This window comes from Vigna umbellata, chromosome 5 (genome assembly GCF_029865625.1).
Source record: "Vigna umbellata cultivar VRB3 chromosome 5, Vumbellata_1.0, whole genome shotgun sequence".
NCBI classification, from domain to species: Eukaryota; Viridiplantae; Streptophyta; class Magnoliopsida; order Fabales; family Fabaceae; genus Vigna; species Vigna umbellata.
In genome coordinates, this window is record NC_142169.1 from 2,355,874 (window position 1) to 2,377,991 (window position 22,118).

Consider the following 22,118-nt stretch of genomic DNA (forward strand, 5'->3'; position numbering starts at 1 on the left):
AAAAAAAAAATAGTTGTATCCACGTGCCGTGATTGCATAATCAATGTTTTTTTCCCTGTCTATTTACCATTGAAATCGAGTGGTGAATACAAATTTATTTTAATTTAATAAGTTATTTTAAGTTGGAGCAACCAATATGATTTTAATTTAATAAATATATAATTTATGAAGAAATAATAAATTTCCACACCAAAAACTTCCGTTTCTGTATAACAGCAAGTGGGGCACGCGGTGTGTTAACCCGCAGGGTCATTCACAATGATCAAATCATAACACCGTTTGACTCGCGTGTTTGTGTATCCACAATTCTATTTCCTTAATGGCAAAGTTATTATCTCGATTATAAGGCACCAAAGTCAATTACCTCTCTCAACTCTCAACTCTAAACTCTCCATCCCGCCATGGAGGAGCCTCTGCTATCAGGTACAATTTCACTTCTTTGATGGCAAAGTTTCAATTTTAATGGCTGATTTTGAATTTTTGAAACGATTCTGATTCTGGGTAATTTTTAATTTTTCTTGGGTTTGAATTAGATAAGAGAAGTGGATCGATTGAAGCGGACAGTGGAAAATGGAGCTCGTATCAGTATGTGGGTCGAACCGGTTCTGCTAGACCAACTGCTTCATTGGCTGGAACTGAGGTAAGTGTGGATGAGATACGATCCGCAGCTGCTGCTTCCTCTTCTGGTTACTATCCTCCTTCTCTTCACGGGGCTTTGGTTGGTTCACCTGAGCCTGATCCTACAGGTGTGTTCTCTTGTGGTTCCTGATTCTCGTTTCAATTATGATGATTGCCAAGGTTTTCAATTGCAGTCACAGCCGCAGTTTCATTTCCACCCTTGAAATTGGGGATACATGCGGCTAAAGTAGCCACAGTTGCTTTCGCAAAGACCCCAAAGACATTGCTGTTGTGGCTGTAATTTACTGTTTTTTTACCTTTGTGTTTGGTTTTTATATTGTATTTTCTTTTTCATTGCACCACTAATTCATTCAAATTTTGAGCCATATGTGTTCATTATTGTGTAATAATTAAAAAGTTGTGGGCTCTAAAGTAATAGTCATTGTACAACGGCTGCCATTGGAGATTGGGTAGAGGGATTTTTCTGGTTTTTCTTTAGCAGTGTCTTCTATTATAATTTTTAGACAAATGGAGATTTACTAGTTTAAGTTTATTGCCAGAAGATACTTTTCCTTTGTAACCTGGATGCTGAATACATTATTACCTGTTGCAGAGCAAGCTCTTGTCTATCAAGGTGGATATGGAGGAGATTATAGTGGACCAAGACCCCAATTCCAGAGGTATAACATCTGCAAAAAAATCCATAAAACATGTGTTTTCATGTAGCTTCTCATATGGGAACTGGGCTGTACAATAAGCTGTTTAATGTTTTGGTTTCATTGTCGGAAAGAATTAATGGAGGGTTTTATTATAACAATGATTCAAACCTTGTTGTTACCGAAATTAGATGGTGGAAATAAAATAAATGTATAGAAGTGTGGACAGGTAGACAATGTTTTATGAGGCAGAAAAATGGAGAATCAAATTAGATGGTGGAAATAAAATAATGTTGTTAATTGTTATGGTGTACAATGTAGAGTTACAAAGTGCTTTCTAGGTGCTAGCTTTTTGAGTGTTCGGAGGGGTCTAGCTAAGATTTCAGATCAGAAAACAGAAACAAAGATGTATGGAGTTTGATATTTAAGGGCTAATTTATAAGTCGCTTTGATTAAAGAGAACATGCATCAAACGAAGGTACATTTGCTACCTGAAAATGTGTAACTAAATGTATCTGATGTTGGTGGTGGTGTTATGCAGCACTTTTAGGAATCATTCGGAAATAAGTGAAATCATATTCAGCAGAAAGCAACTAATTTATATGCTAGAGTCTATTTTACAGTGAAAATAAGATAGGTTATCTCCCCCTTTACGTGCTTGAGAAAATAGTAAATAGCAATAGCTCAAAAGGGGTTTGAAGGGGAGAAAAATTAGGAGGGTTCATCGAGATAAATGTCTGTCATCGTTAATGACTTCATTAAAATGTTACTTCCCTCCTTTTATTATTGGTTGGCGTTTATGGTTTTTTCACATAAATTAAGAAAAAAAAATTATTTCAAGACAATAATATTTGTTAGGGACCAATTTTACTGAAATATCTTTACTCTTTTAATTTCTTAGTTACTGAAATGTCAATTGGTATGATTTTTCTCGAAGCTAAAACAATAATCAATATGAAATGGAAGGACTTTTAGACTCTTTCCTCTAATAGGTAAAGGAATTGGCACCGCATTTTTTGGTGAGGCATATTATGATTGTTTATTTAAAAAGTATCTTCCGCATGTGACGTGTGTCTAAGATGCATGCCTTTTGATAAAGGCCATTCTGATATGAACTTCTCAAGGTCAATAATATATTGGCAAATAATCTTTGTTTACCGGGTGATCCTCTTTTAGGAAAATTCTGGATGAAGTGGAGATACGAGAGTTGCTCATTGATCATGTTGGTCATCGTTGCTGTTGGGGTAGCCGTCCTGCTCGAACGTGGAAGATTCATGCAGTGGAAGACTGTAATGTTTATGTAGGAACACTGGATACATTTATAGAGGAAAGAGAGATCATAAGAGAGACTGAACCATACCTTGGTGGCAGTATTGATGGAAAAGATAATGGACCTGAACTTGGTATTTGGGAATTGGATCTAAGATCTCAGTTCCCTATTCTATTTGTACCCTACAATGAAGTGCGGCAAAAGATTCCTCATTCTGAAGTTATTGAGAAATGCTCAGGTGAATTCTCGATTTTGATTTCCAAGATTCACAAATAAAATATGTACACTCATATACTACTATTTCACCACTATTTCCTTTTACCTCTCCTAACAAAATTGTCGAAATTATTCAGTTTGTGCTGGAAGAGGAAGTACAGTCTGTGCTACATGCAATGCAGACCAAGAACCTGGATTTTATAAGGAAAATCAGATGACTCAGTGTGCAACTTGTTATGGAAGGGGTTTAATAGCTCATAAAGATGGTTCAGACACAGAGTGAGTAATTTGTTTGTTCATATAATAGATCAATGTTGAATTGAAGCAGTAGTCAAAAGCCCTGGCATAATTGCTTTCTCTCAAGGTGGAAGTTTATAGTTGTAATTCATTTATTTAAGTTACATTTTCTTGCAGATGTGTGAAGTGTAAGGGCAGGGGAAAGATTCCTTGTGTGACTTGTGGATCACGTGGGCTAATTAAGTGTGTAACATGTAATGGAGGTGGTTCTCTTCTAGCACGCAATATAGCTATTATTCGATGGTATGTCAATCTGGCTGTCTAATATTACTCAAACTTGTACATAATAATAATATATTATCTGGAGTAGTTACTTACTTTAGCAGGCACACCTTGTCATCATTTGCGTGCTTTAGTTATAATTTAAACCAGTGTGATATGCATTAAAAAGTCTCTGTAGAATGAACTGCATCAGCAGTAATTATGAACCGTTTTATGATTTCTCTGTAACTGTGGCTGAATAAGACAATCCTGCATTTATTAGCTCCATAGCCCTCTGCCTCCACCTTTTTTTATCCCAAAAGGGTGATGTTCATTTTGTGAAATACAAGTGCTCTGTCAAAGCAAGGGAGTTTCAAACATGGTAAAATATTGATATAAAGAGAGAACAAGTAAAATAACATTTATGTAATTTAATCATCCTCTTGAAGCTAAAGTTGGCTCCAACTTTTTGAAATGAAACTTTGCTGTTTATTGTGATTTGGAAGTATGGTTGATAGTTAGAAGAGAAGGATATGAACGCTAAAGTGTTGTTTAGGTAACCCAAGATAGGAAAAGCTGAGGAAGACCTTTTGAATACACAAAAGATGATTCAATGCACGAAATCAATTGAAATAATACTAACAGACTTTGTAGAACATGGATTATATGTACTTGAATGGCCATTGTGCAGTATGCATCATAAAGATTTTGTACTGTTTAAAGCGGTGAATCCAAAATTTAGTTAGAGGTCAAGGCCAGTGTCACAATTTGATGTTTGAGCGTTACTGCTCAATCCTTGTGCAGAAATGTTATCTGTCACTATAGATGCGGCACTTCTATTATATAATCTAGTTTAAGAGAGTCATGTTGATGTGAATAACATTGATTCCGTTTATTTACAATTCTAAAAGACCAGTGTTTGCGCTGCTACAGGAAGACTCTTTCAACTCGGAAAGTAAATGCAACAAGTGGAGCAGCATCAGTACCAGATGAGGTTTTCAATAGGTCCAAAGGGGTGGAATTGTGTAACACTCAGGCACACCAATGCACACCAGCCTTTTTTGCAGATTCTTATTTTCTCAACAAGTTTTCTTCTGATGTAATTGCTGAAAGAGCACAAGTACCTGCCACTGCAAGGGTCATATGTGAGAGGCACACAATCTCAGTTGTGCCAGTAACTCGTGTAACCATGTGTCACAGTCGGCAATCCTTCAGTTTCTATATCATAGAATATGGCAGGGAGGTGTATCTTAAGGATTATTACCCTGCAAGATTTTGCTGGGGCCTGTGCCCATGTCTGGAGTGGTTGAAGTTGTAATGTTTGAAACTTGTCATACTGGCAGCATTAAGGGGTACACCAGGTTCCATCTACAAGATTATGAGTTGTGTTTATTTGTTCAGTTTGATACAGAAACAGATTTCTGGGTTTGAGAGGTGTGAAGATGAACAGTGTACTATTTATCGTTTTTGCCATTGAATAAAAATCATGTACTTGGTTTCTATTTTTCATAAAAAATCATCACCTAGTAGGATTTCTAGCTGGTTTTATTAAAGCTAATCTTTGTGACATTCCTTGCTTTCTCGTCTCCATGGAATGGAAGTAATGAAGAGCAGTTTCAAGTCTAAACACAAGCCCTTCATGAGATAATTACAGCAAAACATGTGTTGTAAAAGGAAAAATCAAAGTTAGCAAATACTGAACACATTTTTGTCTTTCAACCTTTTATGAATCTAATTTATCAGTAACTTTCATTTTGAGACTATATGTGTGTAAGACCTTGGAAATTTAACACTGCAAACCATCTGTCAAATCATAATTAATACACCCCACGTCACTTGCTCAGAGTAATTAAAACGCACCCAAACTCCTCTGCGCTAACGCCAGGTGTCGAGTATGGAAGGTTCGAAAATCAGTAAGTGGGATGCAGGTGTCAGCAGGAGAACCGACGTTGGTTTTTAAACAAAATTGATTTTTCTGAAGTCCGCGTCACTCTCTGCATGCACTCTTCTTCTCCAAAGACCCTGATCTTTCGAATTCTCCTTCTTCTCTCTAGAACAATCCCATCTTCTCACTACTGTAACTCACCACCCTCTTCTCCGATCAACTTTCAGAAACCGTAGGAGCGTTCTCTGAGCTGTGAGCTACAAGTTGGACCGAACAGTTTCAGAAGCTGAAACTGGTAAGTTTCTCCCTTAGTAGTTCGTTCTTAGGTTTCCTTAAAAACTAAGTTTTGGCTGCATGCTAGTGTGTAGTCTAAGTACCTCAACTTTCTTGTAGATAGATTTGATTGGAAGAGTTAAGTGACTGTTAAGGGGGAAAACGTTAGCTGGTCGAGCCACACTTCTTACGTATAGAACGATTCAGTCTCAAATCCGGGTAAGGGAAGCTTATTAATTTAAGGGTTAAATATGTTTTTAGTCCCTAAACTATTGGCCGTTTCTGGTTTTCGTCCCTATTTCAAAGTAAGGTACAATTTGGTCCTCATTTTTTTCAAAACGTTCGTTTTAGTCCTCGAAAATTAAACAATGTTTAAAAATTTGGTCCTCATTTAGCAACAAATGAGGACTAAAACCAAAATTCCGAGGACTAAAACGAACGTTTCGAAAAGAATGAGGACCAAATTGTACCTTATTTTGAAAGAGGGACGAAAACCAGAAACGGTCAATAGTTTAGGAACTAAAAACATATTTAACCCTTAATTTAATTTATATGACTATGTGTTGCATGAGCGTTCGTTGAATTGATTGGATATGAAAATTTATGATGCTATGTTATGATGCATGAAATGTATGAGATTTCTGTGATTTGATTATATAAGATATGATTATTTGAATATGGTATGATTGTAGATGGGTGAGACTATATATTAAAATTGAAATTTGATAATATTGACTATGATAAGAAATTTCCCTTATGATTGTGTACGTACGTTACTAGACGGTCTTTGACCGTTCGGTTTTTCCAGTGAAAATGATTTGGTAAGGGATTCTTTCATTCGGAAAGAATCCTAGTTAAGGACGAACGCCCTCTTGTATTAGTACTACGTTTGAGCATTCGGCCGAACGTAGATACCCGAGTGTTATGAAAGGAGTTGAGAAGCTTATAATTACACCTTTGGACACTTAGTCATTTGTAAATTCTATCTTCACCATCTCGTATTACCTTTAATTCTATTTGCTATTATGAATGCAAGTCTACGATGGGTCTCGACTCAAAGCGTTCGTTATGAGTGGCGCTCGGTCTTATACCGAAACGCTCGTCCTAGTATTAATCTACCAAACGGGTGGAAAATAACGTTCGTCCAAATTTATGTAAATCCGTGTACCGCGTTCGATCATTGACTGACAGTCGGCTTTTATAATTAAATTATTCTCGGTATGGTCATCTAAACGTCTTGAGGGTTTTTATCTATTTTGGATTCGGTCAAGAGCCTTCCTACTTAACTTATTCTTTGAGTAATGAGTTGATCTTCCTAGAGTCAGTTCATTCAACTGATTCGAGTAGAAAATGACGTTCGGTAAATCTGATGTGTCGGTTTTATTCGGTTCTGAAACGAGAATCTCTTGGTCTAGTTTTTCACGTTCATCCTCGTTATGAAGAGGGATGAACGTTCGTTATTTTATGTAACTGTAATGAAAGACGAAAATGAGGTTAAAGTGAAGAATGATAATGAAAGAACAGTATATGAGATGAAATAATTGTTGTGGAATTTGAACGAGCGTTCCAGGGAGGAACGACTCATGTATGGATGAATATGGAATTTTGTAAAGTATGACTGTGGGCATGCTAATGCTGACTGTTCATCCTGATGTTCCGTGAGTACTCGTCCTCACGTAGAGGAGGGTAGGTCATGTGTGGGAACGGCAGGGGGTCCTATTCCTTAGGGGTACTTTTGGATAGGGCTAACCTCGGGTGGCAGCTGATGAGATTATTCCAGTTACTACATCACCCGGGTGCAAGAACGTCTGTAGCTACACAGATTCATACAGTCCGGACGGTCTGTCTAGTAATATACTTCGTATGATGTTGTATGTTGAACTATATGTTTGTGTGGATTGAAATGTTTATTTTATATGTTGATGTATGGATTAAATTACATAAGCTTACCCTTTCGTTTTTCCTTGTGTTGTCTGTTGTCTTTGTACGTTCGTCCTGTCGTTGCAATGATCATCCGTGTGGATGTGAGCAGAAGGCGAGGCTACTTTGGAGGACGTTATTGAAGAAGAAAACCTGGTAGACGTGGAGGTCAAAGCCGAGCCTTAGAGCGTTCGTTTGTTTAGATGTTAGTTATTAGTTTTTGATTTTTGAACGTTCGGTTATTTTGGTTTTGGAAACAGTGATTGAGAGGCTACAACGACATTTCACTATACTAATGGAGCAGAACGCAGCTGCTCTATAGAGTTTGGAGGCCGCTCGCGCCAACTCTGAGGCGACCCAGAGGCAGTTGATGGAAATTATCGCTGCCACCAGAGGCACACCAGGAGCGTCCTCTTCCAACGCTAACCATCCATCCGAGTGGAGCTTGGAGAGTTTTCTACAACACCATCCGGCCAAATTCAATGGGAAGTGCCTCCCTGATGAGGCAGATCAGTGGCTCAGAGACATGGAGAGGATTTTCAACGCCAAGAGATGCCCGGATGAGAACAGGTTGGCGTTCACAGAATACCTACTAACTGAAGAAGCAAGCCACTGGTGGGCGAGCATGAGAGCTATCCTGACGGACGCCCAAAATCCCATCACATGGGAAGTATTCCGGAGCAAATTTTATGAAGAATACTTCCCTGACAGCGTTCGTTTTGCCAAGGAAGTGGAGTTTCTGCAACTGGTTCAAGGTGGAATGTCCGATCCTGAATATACGAACAAGTTTAAGCACTTGGTTCGTTTCAACACTATGGCTACCAGTGAGGAGTGGCAATGCAGAAAGTTTGAAAATGGGCTGAGGAGTGATTTGAAGGTGCTAATTTCTAGCCTGTGTATTCGCTCATTTCCTGCGATGGTTGAAAGGGCCAAAGTATTGGAGAAGAATATGGCAGAGTGGATCTCAAGCAACAACAGGTGGTTAGGGGACCGATCGTCTCCAGAGGAAATGTTAATCAGAGAAGAACACCTTACGCCCGTCCAAATACGAGTGGATCTCAAGCACTAATTACTGCCGGACAATCTGGGCAACAAGGAAATGTGACTTGTTTCCAGTGTGGAGGACCACACTACCGATCGTCATGTCCTCAACTGATAGGAGGAAAACTTTCGCTCATTGTAGAAGAAGTGGACATCTGAAGAGCGAGTGCAATATGGGAGGACGGGCAGTGATGAGACCACCGAATGCTGGGAGGAATCAGCCAAGAGGTGGACGAGCCCAAGCGGTTGGGCGTGTATATGCGATAACGGGCGCAGAAGCAGCAAGCTCAGGTAACCTTATAACCGGTGAATGCTTGCTGTATGGAATTTCTTGTCGTGTGTTGTTTGATTCTGGGGCGACTCACTCCTTCATCTCGAAGGCGTGTGTTGAAAAATTGGGAATAACTGAGAGGGAGATGCAGTTCGACTTGGTGGTGTCAACCCCAGCGGCTGGAGAGATTAGGACGTCTACCGTATGCATTAGATGTCCTATTGTGGTTGAGGAGCGTAGTTATAAGGTGAACTTGATCTGTTTACCTTTAAAAGAGTTAGAAGTGATTTTAGGGATGGATTGGTTGGCTACCAATCGCATTCTCATAGATTGTGGTAAGAAGGAATTAGTATTTCCTGATGAAGACGAAGAAGAGTTGTCAGTAACGCTCGGTCAATTGAAGGAGGACATCATGGAAGGTGCCAACTGTTTCCTGATTATGACGCACGAAGATCAGAAATTCGGCAGGTTGGAGCAAGAACGATCGTCCAGTAGTGACAATAAGGAACGATCGGTTGTGGATGAATTCCCGGACGTTTTTCCGGAAGAAATACCTGGACTTCCCCCTCCTCGCGAAGTTGAATTCACCATTGATTTGGTGACGACGGCAGCTCCTATCTCTGTTCAGCCTTATCGGATGTCGCCTGCGGAGTTAGCTGAACTCAAGGAGCAGATTGAAGAGTTGATGGAAAAGCAGTTCATCAGGCCGAGCGTATCACCCTAGGGAGCGTATCACCCTAAAGAACGCCCCAACAGTGTTCATGGAATATATGAATCGCATCTTCAGGCCGTACTTGGACAAGTTTGTAGTCATCTTCATAGATGATATTCTCATCTACTCCAAGACCCAGGACGAACATGAGGAACACTTGAGAATTGTACTTGGCGTACTGAGGGAGAAGGAGTTGTACGCCAAGTTATCAAAATGTGAGTTCTGGATGAAGGAAGTTCAGTTTTTGGGGCACGTGGTATCAGCTGGAGGTATCTCGGTAGACCCAGCTAAGGTACGAGCGATTTTGGAATGGGAGAGTCCCCGTTCGGTCACTGAGGTTCGTAGCTTTGTGGGGCTTGCGGGCTACTACAGACGTTTTATTGAAGGATTTGCTAAGATAATGGCTCCGCTAACTCAGTTGACCCGGAAAGATCAGCCGTTTGCATGGACCGATTGGTGTGAAGCGAGCTTCCAGGAGTTGAAAGTGAAATTGACGAGCACTCCAGTTTTGATTATTCCAGACACAGCCAAACCGTTCGAGGTATACTGCGATGCTTCTCACCAAGGTTTGGGTTGTGTGCTGATGCAAGAGAAGCGAGCGGTAGCGTACGCGTCTCGTCAATTGAAGATTCACGAGAGAAATTATCCAACGCACGACCTGGAATTGGCAGCGGTCGTTTTCGCACTGAAGATTTGGAGGCATTACTTGTACGGATCCACATTCCAAGTCTTCAGTGACCACAATAGCCTCAAGTACTTATTTGATCAGAGGGAGTTGAACATGAGGCAGCGGCGTTGGTTAGAGTTCTTAAAAGATTATGAGTTTGAACTGTTGTATGATGGACAAATTTATGAACACCAAAATATGATGTCACAAACTTGCTTTACAATCGGCAAGTATGACCGAATCGTTCAAGTAATAAACTTGGTAAGACCAAGTATCGTTCTCCCAAAGGACTCACGGCCTAGTTTAGTTGTGTGGTTTGTTGATTAGCTAAGACTTAAGAACGAAATATTTGGATTATACTATGCAAAAGACGAAAATAAACATGTATGCATGAGGTTTTGATCAATGGCAAAAGCAAAAGACAATCACTTTCAATGAAATATATATATGAATATGTTGTTGGGGTTCAATTTCATCTTATCCACTCTCATATATTTTAGGAATTCAACATTCAAATCATCATTGTTAATGCCACTCTCTAAAGTACCTTTCAAGAAGGTTTCTCCCTAATTACGAGTTCATACAATTCCTAGCATTCCTAATAATTAGTTCATCAAGTGCAGGAGTTTAACGACAACCAATATAATATTGGGAGAGATTCCCCGGATCTAGACTTCCCCGTACGTTCCCGTATCGACAAAATCAATGATCATGCATTGAATGAGTTAAACAAAGCAAGCATTAAGCAAAGAGGAAAAACCCTAACTAATGATGAAAGAAAGCATAGGTCTTAAATATAAGATGTAAAAACAAATTCCATATATGAGAGCTTCAAAAGATTACATTGATTCCCCAACAAACATACAAGGTTTAGTTCACCATATTCATGGTGAACCTGGATGAACAATAATGAAAGAATGAAAGATAAAACCCTAAAAAGGTGAAGAGGTAGCCTGAGCATCCAAGATCCTCCTTCAAAGGGGTGGAAGAGATAGTGTTTGCCTCGTTTCTGCCAAGGATACCTAACCCTAGGAAACCCTAAAGCTTATATATTATTCGTAAATTACAGAAAATTAGGTCCAAGCCCATAAAAGTGCCGCTCAGCGGTAAAGTACCGCTCAGCGGTGAGTGCGTGAGTAGTTTTCTCCCCTCAGCGGCCATTTTGCCCCTCAGCGGACCTCCCGTGACTTCCTGAGTGCCGCTCAGCGGTAAACTGCCGCTGAGCGGTACTTGCGGCTTCTCCTTTTGCACTTTTTGATGTCTTTTCTGATTCCATCTCTCTCCTTCTTCACTTCTTTCACCAAATTCACCTTAAAACCTGCACAAAAACACTGAAATCAAGCATAAACCTATCCAACTCTCTTATTTATGAAAATATGAAGAAAAGCATGATTTCAAGCTAATTTCTAAGTATAAAGGTTGCTTTTAGTATCAATTTTAAGCATGAAAATAACAGTTTTTCAATTGTTATCACTGTATCATCCTGGGAAGGCTAATGTAGTAGCGGACGCCCTAAGAAGGAAGGCAGTTCAAGTCTCGGTTATGATGGTGAAGGAACTCAGTTTGGTTGAGAGCTTTAGAGATCTAAGGTTGCAGTTCGAATTGGAAACGAACAGCATCAAATGTTGTAACCTTAGAATATCTAGCAATGTCTTTGACCGGATCAAAATGAAGCAGCGAGAAGACGAAGAACTGGTGAAGATTTTGAGTACGCTCGGTTTGGATCAAGCTAAAGGATTCAATACTGGAACGGACGGTCTATTACGTTACATGGGTAGGACGTGCGTTCCAAACGATGGAGATCTGAAGCAGATTGTTTTGGAGGAAGGGCATCACAGTCGTCTTAGCATACACCCTGGTATGACTAAGATGTATCAAGACCTCCGACAATCGTTCTGGTGGCCTGGAATGAAGAATGATGTCGCTCGTTTTGTGGCATCATGTCTGACTTGTCAACGAGCGAAGGCTGAACACTAGAGACCAGGCGGTTTGCTTCAGCAGTTGGAGATTCCTGAATGGAAGTGGGACAGCATTTCCATGGATTTCGTGATCCACCTACCACGCACGGTCAGAAATCATGATTCAATTTGGGTGATCGTAGATCGGCTAACGAAGAGCGCCCACTTCCTGGCAGTCAATTTGAAGATGTCGATGACCAACTTAGCTAAGTTGTATATCAAGGAGATCGTTCGTTTGCATGGAGTCCCTTCGAGCATCATTTCTGACCAAGACACGAGATTCACATCTCGGTTTTGGCAATCTTTGCAAGGTGAATTGGGAAGCAGACTGCAAATGAGTTCAGCTTATCACCCTCAGACGGACGGCCAATCTGAGAGGACTATTCAGACGCTTGAAGACTTACTGAGGACGTGCGTCCTAGATCACTTAGGCGCTTGGGATGAAGTCTTACCGCTAGTGGAATTCACTTACAATAACAGCTTTCAGTCTAGCATTGGAATGACACCGTTTGAAGCTCTTTATGGTAGGAAGTGTCGAACGCCGCTTTGTTGGTTTCAAGAAGGAGAGAACGTGTTAACTGGACCCGAACTTATCCAGCAAACGACCGAGAAGATGAAGTTAATACAAGAGAGGTTGAAGACGTCCCTAAGCAGGCAGAAGTCCTATGCAGATAAGAGAAGAAGACCTTTGGAGTTCGCTGCAGGAGATCATGTTTTTCTTCGACTCAACCCGATCACTAGATTAGGCAGAGTCGTTCGTCCAAAGAAGCTATCCCCCAAGTTTGTCGGACCTTACCAAATTCTGAGAAAGATCGGACCAGTGGCGTATGAGTTGGCATTACCACCTCAACTGTCGAACCTTCACCCAGTCTTCCACGTTTCCCAACTCCGGAAGTACATAGCCAACCCTTCTCATATATTGGAGTTTGAGGACGTTCAACTTCGCCAAGACCGAACGCTGGAGTTGCAACCAGTTCGTGTGGAAGACAGCCGCACCAAGTACTACAAAGGAAAAGACGTTCGTCTAGTGAAGATGGTATGGGACGCAAAGACTGGCGACTCAACGTGGGAAGTGGAGAATGCTATGAAGGACTTGTACCCCCACTTATTTTCGGGTAAGTATTAATTTTCGAGGACGAAAATTTTTTTAGTTAGGGGGAATGTAAGACCTTGGAAATTTAACACTGCAAACCATCTGTCAAATCATAATTAATACACCCCACGTCACTTGCTCAGAGTAATTAAAACGCACCCAAACCCCTCTGCGCTAACGCCAGGTGTCGAGTATGGAAGGTTCGAAAATCAGTAAGTGGGATGCAGATGTCAGCAGGAGAACGGACGTTGGTTTTTAAACAAAACTGATTTTTCTGAAGTCCGCGTCACTCTCTGCATGCACTCTTCTTCTCCAAAGACCCTGATCTTTCGAATTCTCCTTCTTCTCTCTAGAACAATCCCATCTTCTCTCTACTGTAACTCACCACCCTCTTCTCCGATCAACTTTCAGAAACCGTAGGAGCGTTCTCTGAGCTGTGAGCTACAAGTTGGACCAAACAGTTTCAGAAGCTGAAACTGGTAAGTTTCTCCCTTAGTAGTTCGTTCTTAGGTTCCCTGAAAAACTAAGTTTTGGCTGCATGCTAGTGTGTAGTCTAAGTACCTCAACTTTCTTGTAGATAGAGTTAAGTGACTGTTAAGGGGGAAAACGTTAGCTGGTCGAGCCACACTTCTTACGTATAGAACGATTCAGTCTCAAATCCGGGTAAAGGAAGCTTATTAATTTAATTTATATGACTATGTGTTGCATGAGCGTTCGTTGAATTGATTGGATATGAAAATTTATGATGCTATGTTATGATGCATGAAATGTATGAGATTTCTGTGATTTGATGATATAAGATATGATTATTTGAATATGGTATGATTGTAGATGGGTGAGACTATATGTTAAAATTGAAATTTGATAATATTGACTATGATAAGAAATTTCCCTTATGATTGTGTACGTACGTTACTGGACGGTCTTTGACCGTTCGGTTTTTCCAGTGAAAATGATTTGGTAAGGGATTCTTTCATTCGGAAAGAATCCTAGTTAAGGACGAACGCCCTCTTGTATTAGTACTACGTTTGAGCGTTCGGCCGAACGTAGATACCCGAGTGTTATGAAAGGAGTTGAGAAGCTTATAATTACACCTTTGGACACTTAGTCATTTGTAAATTCTATCTTCACCATCTTGTATTACCTTTAATTCTATTTGCTATTATGAATGCAAGTCTGCGATGGGTCTCGACTCAAAGCGTTCGTTATGAGTGGCGCTCGGTCTTATACCGAAACGCTCGTCCTAGTATTAATCTACCAAACGGGTGGAAAATAACGTTCGTCCAAATTTCAGTAAATCCGTGTACCGCGTTCGATCATTGACTGACAGTCGGCTTTTATAATTAAATTATTCTCGGTATGGTCATCTAAACGTCTTGAGGGTTTTTATCTATTTTGGATTCGGTCAAGAGCCTTCCTACTTAACTTATTCTTTGAGTAATGAGTTGATCTTCCTAGAGTCAGTTCATTCAACTGATTCGAGTAGAAAATGACGTTCAGTAAATCTGATGTGTCGGTTTTATTCGGTTCTGAAACGAGAATCTCTCGGTCTAGTTTTTCACGTTCATCCTCGTTATGAAGAGGGATGAACGTTCGTTATTTTATGTAACTGTAATGAAAGACGAAAATGAGGTTAAAGTGAAGAATGATAATGAAAGAACAGTATATGAGATGAAATAATTGTTGTGGAATTTGAACGAGCGTTCCAGGGAGGAACGACTCATGTATGGATGAATATGGAATTTTGTAAAGTATGACTGTGGGCATGCTAATGCTGGCTGTTCATCCTGATGTTCCATGAGTACTCGTCCTCACGTAGAGGAGGGTAGGTCATGTGTGGGAACGGCAGGAGGTCCTATTCCTTAGGGGTACTTTGGATAGGGCTAACCTCGGGTGGCAGCTGATGAGATTATTCCAGTTACTACATCACCCGGGTGCAAGAACGCCTGTAGCTACACAGATTCATACAGTCCGGACAGTCTGTCTAGTAATATACTTCGTATGATGTTGTATGTTGAACTATATGTTTGTGTGGATTGAAATGTTTATTTTATATGTTGATGTATGGATTAAATTACATAAGCGTACCATTTCGTTTTTCCTTGTGTTGTCTGTTGTCTTTGTACGTTCGTCTTGTCGTTGCAATGATCATCCGTGTGGATGTGAGCAGAAGGCGAGGCTACTTTGGAGGACGTTATTGAAGAAGAAAACCTGGTAGACGTGGAGGTCAAAGCCGAGCCTTAGAGCGTTCGTTTGTTTAGATGTTAGTTATTAGTTTTTGATTTTTGAACTTTCGATTATTTTGGTTTTGTAAAACCGTTCGTCTCTGACTTGTACTTCTATAGTATTGTAGTAAATGTTGTACTTAAAGCCTTTTGGTTTTTGAACTCTGGTCTTAGTGTAAAGACTGCACTGTTTAATTATGAAATGTAATTAATTCTAATTTTTCTTCCCAATATATAACTATCTAATATTACATAATATTATTAGGGACTATAACTTAAAATTAGTTTATTTTAGGCAAGGTAAAAATATATTTAAACCAATTTTATAATATTATATTAGATATTGAATTTTAAAATAAATTAGTTGTTACTCTCGAACAAACTGGATTTTGAACATAAGAGGAATGAAGTAGCATAACACTTTAAAAGTATTTAATTATTATCTTTAGAAATCTATTTCTGTCAAAGTTACATATTTTTTTTGTATTTTAAAAAATATTTCAATTTTAATAAATAACATTTGAGTTGAAGTGAGATAAAATATATATTCTTATATTAAAAATTAAGTTATATAAGAAATACATCTTGAAGATTATCTTTCCATATATCAAAAATATATTTCTTCTTAGTATATTTTTTATTTGCTTTAATAATTTTATTTTATCTCTATTTCACCGTCTATTTGTTTAGGGAGAAAAAAAATTGTATGCACTTGTTTCCATAAAAATTAAAAAATTTATAATAGTTAATGTCAATAATTTTATGTATTTATTGTCAAATTTAAATTTAAATAATTTTTAAAAATGAAAATTTGGTTTAAGAGATCGTATCTCAATTATAAAGTAATGTAATGCTGGGGACAAATTATTTTGTTACAATTGAATATATATATATATATATACATATAACTTCTTGTTGAAGAAGTTGGGAAAAATTAACACATCCCAAGAAAACCCTAGGTTCTACGCAGTTCTTTAAATTCTCAGAACCCTCACGCCGCAGAGAAATCGTTGAACTTGAAACCTCCTCCATTCCCATTACCATTTCATTTGAATAACATAGTTTGAGGATCAAACATTCTATTCTCTCTTTTAGATTCCAATCACCTTCAGAGGTTGTGGTTAGGTCTCTGTTTTACGAGCGTCAGTGATGAGCAATTCCAATATGTTATCCTTGCACTATGATTGCCAGTGAAGAAACTAATGGGGAATGATTACTCTGAGATGCTCTTTCTTCAATCTCTCTCTCTATTTTTTTTTTCTAGAAAAATCAGTTTTTTATCAATTCATACGCCACAAAAATTGATTTTTTTTATTTATTTTAATTTCTTTTGTTAGTTGGCTTGATTTATGGATCCGTGATGTTATAATTAAACTGCGTTATCTATCTGAAACTTCCTTCAGGAATTGAAGATAACCATTACTCGCTGAGATCCATTGTTGTTCTTATTAGATTTTTGTCATGCAATGTGAATCCGTATAATGGAGCTTAAAAGATCATTTGTATGTATAGTGAGTTGCATTGTTGTATGATTTCTTCACTAGTATGGGTTCAGACTAAAGCTTTAAATTGTGGTGGTAATTGTGATTTTGTTAGGGTTTTGTTATTTCATGGAATTGTGGATAACTGCATGATGTGGTCACAATTGGGGTCACAAACTCCATAATGTTGTGGCCGAAATCACAGTTGCACAGCAGCTTTTAAAGTATTGCTTCAGGCTATTTGATGCTATTGAATATTGATTGTCTATATCAGATTCAGAGTTCTGTTGTGTTTTGTATTTGCTCTATTAAGATTTTGTTGGGTCTGCCTTGTTTTTTCACAGTAGCACGTTTGCATCTTGGGAAATATATGGGAAATATATGGGATCTGTGATGGTGTTCTAAAACTGCGTTATCTATCTGTAGTTTCTTCAAAAGAACTGAAGATAATCGTAATCTACTGAGATCTTGCTTGGCGAATTGTGCCTTTAAATCATCGTGCATACTAACGTCACCATTTTCTCTACATTTGTGATCAAGTATATTTTTTGATAGGAAAAGTTTGTGATAAACTTTTATCTATTTTAAAGTTCCAAAGTTCATAGTGGGAATTCAAATATAATTGTTTGTAAACTCAGTCAAAAGAAATTATTCTAATAGGCTTGTTCACGTTGAAATGGATTGAATTGTTACAACGGATAATTTTTAAAATGTAATTTCAAAATCGAATACGAAATGAATAAAAAGTACTGAAAGGTTATGTTTGAACTGATTACAGAACGTGTCTCACTTTTCGTCTCTAAACAGGGAGAAATCGAATGGAACAAAAACACGGTCATTTGTGTACACGTAACAGGTCCATCTTACGAATTGTGTGTCCTTATTGCGAATAGTAAGGGCTTTTTCCTTTTCATCTAAGAGTTTGCCTTGTTATAACATTTAAATAATAATTTTAAAAAAATTAAATAATATTTATATATTAATTTAAAATATAATAAATTAAAAAACTAAAAACTATGTTTTAATAAATTTTTTAAAAATATTTTAATTATTATTTAAATAATAATACATAAATTAAATTAATAATAATTATTTTATTAAATAAAATAAAATTAATTTATAAATTATTAAGTAATAATTTTAAAAAAATTAAATAATATTTATATATTAATTTCAAATATAATAAATTAAAAAGCTAAAATCTAAAAAGAAAAACTTCAAGGTGTGGCACATTCGTGACATCCGTTTAATAAATTTTTTAAAAATATTTTAATTATTATTTAAATAATAGTACATAAATTAAATTAATAATAATTATTTTATTAAATAAAATAAAATTAATTTAGAAATAATTAAATAATAATTTAAAAAAATTAAATAATATTTATATATTAATTTAAAATATAATAAATTAAAAAACTAAAAAATTTAAAAAAAGAAAAAAGAAAACTCAACAGGTTGGGGTGTAGGATATTTTAAAATATAAAGGATAGTTTTAGAATTTAAAAAAAGTGTGGTGATGCAGGGAGTAATGTGGGATGGTGTAGGGAGTAACCCTCTTCAACTAAACATGAATTCACTTCTGGTGTTTGAATCGAGAATTTTAATAATAAATTAAATTACATAATATCTGAATTATTTATAATTGAGTTTTTGGATAATAAAGTAATTGAAATATTTTTAAAAATATTTGGTTTGTAATTCGAATTGAACTTATTAGGCTAATTAGGCATGACATTTGGTATGTGTTAGATCATCTTGATTTTTTATTTGATTCAAGTCATTTGATGTGATTTTTTATTCAAGTCAAGTGGTTTGATCCTTGACTATATCTATCCTTTGTTTAGAGTTTAATCAATTTTACCTACAATGTCAAAGATTAAGCTAAGTCGGTCTAAGTCTCAATTTGAACGAAAAGTTTAATCCTTTTTTATCAAAGGTAATCAATCTTAACCAACAGTTGAGATTAGTTGACCTTAGCCAAAGGTTGAGACTAGTTGGCTCTTGATATGTTGTCATTGAAGCTATCAAATTAATACTACTTTTCAAAGTAATTTTAGTATTGTCAAGTTAGTAGTCAATAAAGTAGATAAGTCGTCTTTCAACGAATACGAATTTGTTTTTCAATATTTGGCTCTTATGAATGATATGCAATATTCAAGATTAAAAGTGAGAAATTATGCTAATAGAATTAATGTTTGAAAAATGTTTGAGTTTAAGTGAAGAACCTATAGAAAATTTTGAAAGAATTATAATAAAATCAATTATATATGAAAGTGAGCAATAAAAGAGGAATTAAACTGGTATGTCAAAGAAGGGGCAAATAGATGTATTTTCAGGGAAATAGTAGCACAATAGTGCATTTAATGCAAACGTTTTGAGGAGTAAATGCATTACTTTTCTTGTATCTAGAATTGGGATTGGATGAAAAGAGAAAGGAAAAGAAAGAAGAAAGGAAAGACGTGGATGGGAGAGTAAGGAAAGTAAGTAGAAATTAGAAAGTAGTAGTATTAATTAGAAGTATAATATAGTAGTCGCAATAGAGTAAGAAACAAGAAACAAATACACAGGAATTAAGGGGGTCCTTGGACATCTATGAGGATTACCAACATTCCATACAGTAGTGATACTAATAAAGGAATTACTTGTGTGGTTTACAAGGTTCCAAGCATTATTGACTATGATCGTTTTAATCACAATCAATAATATTTTTATTGAAATTTATTTTAATATTTTTATTTTATTTTATTAATAAGTGTCTTACAAATTAACTTTTTAATTATTTGATATTATTATTTTCTATTTTATTTATATTTCTTTTATTATTATATATATATGGAAATTATTTTATTATTTATTTTATTTTTTTATCTTTTTATTTATGGTTATTTTGTCATGAATATTATTTTACTTTTATATTTATTTTTTAATTTTTTATTTATATTTTTTGTTTTATATGTGTATATAATTTATTTTATCTTTTTATCTACTTATTTTATTTTAAAATAATTTTTTATTTATATTTAGTTTTTTCTCATAAAATTGTTTTATTAATCAATTATTTATTATTTATATTTTATTATGTAAAAATTAAACTAATATTAATTAATTATTATAATATAATAAAAGATGATACTAAAAAAGTTACTCTTAATAAACCTTTGTTAATTTTTTTGTCATTTGATATTTCTATAATATTAATTATTTTTGTTATATTACTATTTTTTTATGATATTTCATTATATAGTCATTTAATAAAATTTAACGTTAAAAATATATTTTAGTTTTACTCTGTAAAATACTATCATTTAAAAATAATAATATTGATATTTATTTTAAAATAAGTTGATTTTTAAAATAAATAATTATTTCAGTATGTGCGCTTACACACATTTTAATATCATTAAAAAAAATTTTAACATATTTTTACATATTTAATAACATGTTAAAGAATATAATATATTTAAAGTATTATTTTTTTTATATAGTCTTTTTTTCTTTTATGATTTCTATTACTTAATCATTATTAAATTTAAAAAAAAATATTTTACTTTTATTACTTAAAATAATATTATTTAAAAAGTAATATATGTTTATTGATTAAAAAAATATAAAAAATTGTGATAAAAAAATTTTGTCTTAAAAATTTCATTATTAATTTTTTATGTGAACGGTTTCTTTTATTAATATTTTACTATTAAATAACGTTTTTTGGCAAAACGAAACAGTTGAACTGGAACTAGAGAAGAGAAAAGAGTAGATACAGTTCTCACGGTTAACTAAACCGAAACTCTTATAAGTTCAGTTTTTAAAAACTAAACCATAAAATAGTATACTGAACTTTTATTAAAAGTGGATCAGTTTTTTTTAAGTATAATATAGTATAGTTAACTATAGTACAGTACAAATTAGTTATTTTTGTCCAACCCTAACGAAAATTTAGGAAAGTTTAGTAGTAAATATTGTCTATTTGGCCATTTGTATATTTTTTTTTCTAAACAAAATCTGATTTTAAGCCTATTGCAATTAAGACTACTTATTTTCATGTTTTACATCAATTAAACTTTAATTTTAGCTTCATGAACAAACATTATAACATTGAAGAATAATTTATACGCTAAAAATAACTTTTTGACTCTTTAATTCTTAAACCTAATAAATTTAATCGTCACAAATTCATTTTAAATCAATCATTTAAACACAAGAATCTCATTAAATTTTAAATTTTAAAGCATAAATGTGGGCATAAATATGGACTCATCAACCCAAATCAAAGATTGAAACTAATTAGCCTTAGTTAAAGGTTGAGAAAATTTGACCATGATCGAATTAGAATAGGATGAACATCAAGAAGAGTCAATGCAAACTGAAGGTTAAGCCAAATACACTTTCTTAAGAAAAGATTGTTTAAAGAGACAAGACACTCTAACACCTTTTGTTTTGAAGTTTAACAAATAAATACTTAACAAAATAATGTTTATTAATTAAAACGTCTAAAAGATATGCTTGTTAAAATTAGTGTGAAACAACATAAGCAATCAGTGTTTGATGAAAAGGCGTGTATAATTATAAATCGTCTAAAATAAAGTTTTGTTAAATGCTATATCTTGTAAGCGATATGTTAATAAAAAAACAAACTTGTGTGTTAAACGCTTAGTACATGAAATATGCCTAAAGAGTCTATAACATTTAAAACATTAAAGGCATGCATGTTTTGTAATTCTTTGTCTGTGGTGTTTTGTTCTCTTTATCTGTGTAGATCATGAAAGTACCAAGTTTTATTCAAAAGTCTTGCACCAGATTAGAAAGACGTTATGAGATAGGAAGACATTCTCAGAATGTTTCTTTAACGATTTATGCTTTGAACAAGTTGTACATGCCATCTATGCTAAAAGCACTATTACTCTACCGAGACTCAACCTAGCACTTGACTTCGTACCTAAAAGGCTACCTACTCTCACCGAAGTCAGATCTTTTAGTAATAAATCTTTCTCGACAATATAAAGAAGATTGGATGAAGAGAAGACAACAAGAATATCACTCTGAATCTTACAATTTTACTCTCTTTCTAAGCTTTCATCATCTAACGCTTCTTTTATAAAAGAAAATATTTTACATGTTTTCATATTTCTTTTTATTGAAATTATTCTCTCTTCGAGAGATTTGAATCTTTACTTATTTTTCAAAAATACCTTCATTGTGTTACTATACTCAGAAGTGAATTAAAACATCTTAGTTGTTTAGTTCTGTTGAGCTAAACAGTCTAGTCAAGAAGACTAGTGTTGAACCAGGAGTGGGTAAACCCGTCTATCCAAATTAGATAGTTTGTAAACC

The 22,118-nt window shown here is 35.4% G+C and overlaps 2 protein-coding genes and 3 non-coding genes across 5 annotated transcripts; all 5 read left to right on the plus strand.

Annotated features, from left to right (window-relative positions):
- The first annotated feature begins 220 nt into the window (after nucleotides 1–220).
- Nucleotides 221–4,760, plus strand: LOC124826897 (chaperone protein dnaJ-like protein). Its single transcript, XM_047299853.2, has 7 exons — nucleotides 221–423; nucleotides 534–746; nucleotides 1,232–1,298; nucleotides 2,451–2,782; nucleotides 2,898–3,039; nucleotides 3,175–3,300; nucleotides 4,192–4,760. Exons 1-7 carry the CDS (start codon nucleotides 402–404, stop codon nucleotides 4,574–4,576), a joined length of 1,287 nt encoding a protein of 428 aa, XP_047155809.1. The 5' UTR covers nucleotides 221–401; the 3' UTR covers nucleotides 4,577–4,760.
- A 2,946-nt stretch (nucleotides 4,761–7,706) lies between these two features.
- On the plus strand, nucleotides 7,707–8,405 carry LOC124826898 (uncharacterized). Its single transcript, XM_047299854.1, has one exon. The coding sequence runs from the start codon at nucleotides 7,707–7,709 to the stop codon at nucleotides 8,403–8,405; it is 699 nt and encodes a 232-aa protein (XP_047155810.1).
- Nucleotides 8,406–16,440: 8,035 nt separating this feature from the next.
- LOC124822019 (small nucleolar RNA snoR26) lies at nucleotides 16,441–16,532 on the plus strand. Its single transcript, XR_007027510.1, has one exon. It is a non-coding gene; the product is annotated as a small nucleolar RNA snoR26 (small nucleolar RNA).
- Nucleotides 16,533–16,651: 119 nt separating this feature from the next.
- Nucleotides 16,652–16,741, plus strand: LOC124822021 (small nucleolar RNA snoR27). The gene has a single exon (XR_007027512.1). It is a non-coding gene; the product is annotated as a small nucleolar RNA snoR27 (small nucleolar RNA).
- Nucleotides 16,742–17,165: 424 nt separating this feature from the next.
- On the plus strand, nucleotides 17,166–17,256 carry LOC124822018 (small nucleolar RNA snoR27). Its single transcript, XR_007027509.1, has one exon. It is a non-coding gene; the product is annotated as a small nucleolar RNA snoR27 (small nucleolar RNA).
- Nucleotides 17,257–22,118: the final 4,862 nt, after the last annotated feature.